The sequence below is a fragment of the Trichinella spiralis genome, assembly GCF_000181795.1.
Source record: "Trichinella spiralis strain ISS 195 chromosome Unknown Scfld2302, whole genome shotgun sequence".
Taxonomy (NCBI): domain Eukaryota; kingdom Metazoa; phylum Nematoda; class Enoplea; order Trichinellida; family Trichinellidae; genus Trichinella; species Trichinella spiralis.
Window position 1 is genome coordinate 1 of NW_003529241.1, and position 5327 is coordinate 5327.

The window sequence follows — 5327 nt, forward strand, 5'->3', positions numbered from 1 at the left end:
ACTTGCTGGACATGCTGTCGACGGTCATCAGTCAATGGATTATATATATTTATTCTGATTCTTTTCCAAACAACTAGTTTTCCTCATTCAATGTGCTTTCATGAACATTTTCACTCGCATTCACTATTTATTACTCGCTGCTATTTCTTTCTGCTGCTTCTGCTCGTGAAACAAAAAAATATGCATCTCCGCCAACAATCTGCAAAATAAAACGTCCAACTGAATAATTACAAATTAATTATACAATTCATCAAAATATTCATCCATTTTATATGAAAGCTAAAAATTTCCCGGTTTACTGCGTCAAGATGTTTGCTTAATAAAAACAAGAAAATTCCACTCGCTTCAACATCAGACCAGTCAGTCGGCTAACAAATCATTTTCTGGAATTAAAACAAAAAATAAATTTTCCGGTTGATTGTTTAAATATATTTTTTTTCAAAACAAAATTCCACCAATAATAAGCAATGATAAAACTGAAAATTGAAAGCATCCACGACAACGCCCTTCCAACGGCCAGTGGAAACAAGTTGCAGACTACAGTTTCTTTCAAGGCAATCAACATTCAACTGTTGCAAGAATTGAAAGCGATCGACACGCAGACCGGCAAAATTTAACTCTATCAAAATGTCAGCCGCTTAGTTGTAAACAAAATGCAAACAAGAAAATTATACATCACAAGATATCTATACATACATACATGATCGCAACAACTGCTTTTCTTAAATTCAAATCAACATCAATCAAATTTAAATGATCCGGATGTATTATTTTGAAACAAAACACTACAATCAAACACTTCACACTGACCAATTGTTGTTACTGATAAAATCACGTTTGAACGATTGAACAAAATTAAAAGCATTCTCAAGTGAAATCGTCTTAAAATTTCACTTTTCTTAAAATATTATTAATCTTCTGGTTTTCGTTTTCGACAATCCATTTTCCCCGCTTTTAAACAAACAAATAAATCATCTCATACATCTAGCAAAGAACAAGCAATCAAAACGATGCTCGATGTCGTATTCAAAGTGGACTGACTGTGTGAGTGAGCAGAGTTGATCTGATGTCACGCTAAAATCAAAGAAATTAAGGAAATCATTACACGATAAATTTTTAAAACGTTTGCTTTCAAAACAACAACAACAAAAATATGCTTATTCGACTTTTTTAAAATTTCAATTGATGATGAAAATAATTTTTTCAAAATCCAAACAAAAACCACCAAAAATTGAAACGTATAAAATCACTCTGCCTGATTGAATTTATGCATCAATTATCAAATATGAAAATATTTTATGTCGTCGTTGAAGGAAACAATTCATCAACAAGCAGTCAGCATATGCATAATTTTGTGCATTTTATACAACATCCGGTGAAGAAGAAGCAAAATAAGAATAAGAAGTTTACAAACTTAGTCGTCTGTCACTTTGCAAAAGAGGAGAGCAACTCTGATTTGCGTGTAAATCAAACGATTATAGCTTGGAGAAGTTGAAGCGATTGCGTCAGTCGAATTAAGCATTTCAAAGCAAATGGAAGTAGTAATCGATCGTCGAGTCGAAGACACACCAGTAACATCAACCAACGGCACCGAAGCCAGTAATGGTGTTAAATGCTTCGAAATTCCAAAATGCCTTCTTAGCAAGCAAAGCTTTGGCTAAAGATTTCGCCCTAGTTCGATTTCATTTCAACAATTTTACCAAATGTCGATTAAAAATCCAATAAATAACCATCAATGCCAAATTTGAACAACAATATTCAACAACAACAACATATACAAAAACTAGTATATGTAAAATGTAAAACAATAATAAATCTTCATTCAAGAGAAGAAACTAAAACTTTAAAAAATATTTATTATTCTTTATAATTTTTCAGTGCTTACTTTATTAAAATGCAACCATCACATGTTAACCTATCACAGCATGATAAAACCATTGTTGGCAAAAGTTGGCCAGTTCAAAAGCAATTAGTCAAAATTCATCAAGAAAGCTTAAATTTTCGTTTGAAAAACAGAAGCCAATTCTACATTTAAAAACCCCATCAAAAATGTTTCTGCTTCCAAGAATCACTAATTCAATCACTTGAAAATGCAAATAACTTTTATTTATAACAAAATGACGACACATCTACTAACAAAGCAAAGAGAAACATTTAAATAAAAATGATACAGTACAAACTAAACTGCTTGTAAAATAAACACATCTGACTTGAAAATTCGATTTTTCTCAAGCAAGCCTAATTATTTATATTAAACCAGTTCCACTCGACAGAAACACTTTGTTAAATAAATGAATGCAATAAATAATTAAATCACTAAATCACAAAATGTCATTAAACATTGCCGTCAAGAAAAATATGCATAAAAATGAATAAATGCTTCTGAAAAATCTACCCCAATCAAACTGCACAAAATTCCAGTAAAATGGAAAACCTATCATTTCTAAAGCAAAAAAATAAAAACATAATCGTATAATAATAAAAAAGTGAAAGCAATCTGCTCGCCATTGACAGTAAAAATGATGGTCAAGTTCAAGAAAAATTCATTTTTCAAGAAAAAATATTATTTTCATCGTATACAACTGTACGAACAAATAACTACGCATATGAAATATACTACGGACTGTAAAATCAAGCAGAATACAGCAAAAACAACAACAAAAGTTAGCCTTCGAATAGCAGAAGCAAATGCATCAATTTTACAAAATGATGCACAAAAACTGCAAAACTGCATCACTTGATCTTAACAGAGAGATGTGTAAGATCAATGGGAAAACTGTGATTGCAACGGCTACAAAAGCAGATCATAACAAGCAAAGTGGACAACAGATACAAAAGTGGGAAATGCCATTTTCAAGAGACGTTGAAACGCGGTGTGAGATTGAATATACAAGTGAAAATTGATTGGCTACAAAAGCATCATATTTATTGCGATTATTTTTAAAGCATCCGATAATATGGCGCATAAGAAATCAATCATCAATCGTATGCAACAACATGCCCACTGGCCGTTTGCAAAATAGAATCTTAAAAGATCTGAAATTGCAGCTTGGAAAGCTGTGGAAACAAAACAACACAACATCTACCTAAATCTATTGACAACCAATTTGAATGTGCAACTCAAAATTGGTAAAATTGAATTGAAAAATCGCTCCAAACATCATCATCACATGACAATGTCATTTTTAATCAAAAATAAATTAAAACCACCAACACATTAAACTGTTGCGTTTTAGCTAAAGAGTTTTTGGAATGTGCCATTTTTAAATAAAACAAAAAAACTTGATCAATACTACACATATTTTTTTTAATCAAAGACGAGCAAGTATTATTGTTGTGCAAATGCCAACAATGAAAATGCTCTCACGGACTTTCATCGATTTTTTCTGATTCAATCGCAATCACACAATGAACAAACCATCAAGCAAAAACTACCCCCAAAAAATTATCAATTACATACCATATAGTTTAATAATTGGTGCAATAAACACCATAAATATTTATATTCGATACATACATATGTCAAATATCACAAGTTGCAAACGTGACAATTTGCAGAAGCAGAAATTAAAGCAAATTCTATAATATAAGAAATCACATTAAGCAATTCATAACAATAAAGATATATACATATTGAATTTCAATGAATTTCAACGGAAAATTGCATAATCTAGAAATGTTTTCCCAACAGCAAGCAACTTCAATCACACAGTTGTGCAATTATTCTACCGATTGAAATGTCTAAAATGATTTCGATTTTTCAGCTGATATCCATGAAAAAAAGAAATAAAAAAATTTTTTTTTCAGAAAAATTGTCAATTATTCACGCATTCTCTGCAACGTTCATGCTTCATGATGCAAAATGACATCTAAAGTTACTGTCGAAGAAAATCTAGTCAAGTGTTTGTCCTCACTTTATTGCAAACATCGCAATTCAACAAATCAAATTACAACTTTTAAAAATATTCAAAAAGCAGCTATTTTACGATGCATAACACAATGAAGGTGGACTTTTATAAAATTGGCTTATTTGTCCGAGAAATTTCCTATACCAACTGCTATTTATATTAACATAACAACTTTCACAAGTAAAACATGCACAGAAAGGATAACAAATAAAGAATACAAAAAATAAACTATAAACGAGTACATTGAACAATCGTCACAAAAAATTGACCTATTTGAACGGAAACACAAAAACCAGTAGTCAGTCATTTGTAATTAACCCTTTGCATTGCAAACATCATGAAAACGTATACAACAGAGATTAAATTTTAAAACAATGTTACTATTAATAGTTTACAATGGGAGCGGTAGCGTTAATATTATTAACAAAGAGTAAAACCGCTTGAGAAAGCAAACGCACCAACACAGAAGAATAAGAGAGATAAGATATGCTGCGAATAAGCTCAAATTATATTGACACATCTAATGCTGAACATGCGATAGATTCTCTTAACAACAATTTTTGGTGCGATATTAAGTAAACAGCAATTGTTCATTCACGGCTGAAATCGTCGAATTCAAGTTTAATGAAAAATTTCCCTTAATTCTGGCTGACAATCATCAATCAAAAATAAATTGTCTAATGCAAAAAATTGAAATAAAAACCTACAGTTCTTATAATTAAAAATGTTGCACGCTACATAGCCTGTATAATATTGCGAATTGAGATTAAAATTTTCATTTTAACTAAGAAACCATAACTGCATGAGAAAGATTCACAAAACCTGCGTTAAGAAAATATCAATAGCAGGAATAAATCAGTCCAACGTCAGCATATAAATTAAAACATTTTCGAGAAGATCTGATGGCCAAATACAACGAAATAATAATAATGCAATTTAATGGAAAACACAATCTCACGTAAAAATACTTTCATATTGCTTAAAGTAACAAACACTGAACTGCAATTTAAAAGAAAAAAATAAAATCACATACCACAATATAATGCTTTCAAAAATCAGTGAAATGTGGTTGCAGCATAACATGTAAGTCAGCATTCACTTTATCTTTAGTCGTGCATATCATAAAAACTGCATTTCTTAATTAAAGAAAACCATTCAAAATATGACAGTTAGAAATAATTCAAGTACATACCAGACGCTCGTCAAGGTAAAATATGACAAATGTCCTTTTACAGTATACTAATTTATGATTAAAAAGTTATACAAATATATATACTGAACTCAATACTATCTATCTAAAATTTCATCAGTGATGTAATGATAATAAATTTCCAGTTATAAAATTAAGATTGGTTAATGATTTTTCATGTGTGGTATATTATTTTAGGTAATTTCTTTTATGCGCATATTCTTCCTAGA

At 30.4% G+C, this 5327-nt stretch overlaps 2 protein-coding genes across 2 annotated transcripts; both read left to right on the plus strand.

Annotated features, from left to right (window-relative positions):
* The first annotated feature begins 1285 nt into the window (after positions 1–1285).
* Positions 1286–1661, plus strand: Tsp_12748 (conserved hypothetical protein). The gene is made up of 2 exons (XM_003368543.1): positions 1286–1375; positions 1482–1661. Exons 1-2 carry the CDS (start codon positions 1286–1288, stop codon positions 1659–1661), a joined length of 270 nt encoding a protein of 89 aa, XP_003368591.1.
* A 1045-nt stretch (positions 1662–2706) lies between these two features.
* Positions 2707–3221, plus strand: Tsp_12749 (conserved hypothetical protein). The gene is made up of 2 exons (XM_003368544.1): positions 2707–2875; positions 3049–3221. The coding sequence occupies exons 1-2, from the start codon at positions 2707–2709 to the stop codon at positions 3219–3221; spliced, it is 342 nt and encodes a 113-aa protein (XP_003368592.1).
* Positions 3222–5327: the final 2106 nt, after the last annotated feature.

Excerpts from the sequence above, each read along its gene's own strand:
- Tsp_12748 (XM_003368543.1), top strand. The coding sequence starts at position 1,286 with ATGAAAATATTTTATGTCGTCGTTGAAGGAAACAATTCATCAACAAGC. Across the intron at positions 1,376-1,481 it reads TGCATTTTATACAACATCCG|CTTGGAGAAGTTGAAGCGAT; the intron begins GTGAAGAAGAAG and ends AAACGATTATAG.
- Tsp_12749 (XM_003368544.1), top strand. The coding sequence starts at position 2,707 with ATGATGCACAAAAACTGCAAAACTGCATCACTTGATCTTAACAGAGAG. Across the intron at positions 2,876-3,048 it reads AAGAGACGTTGAAACGCGGT|CTTGGAAAGCTGTGGAAACA; the intron begins GTGAGATTGAAT and ends CTGAAATTGCAG.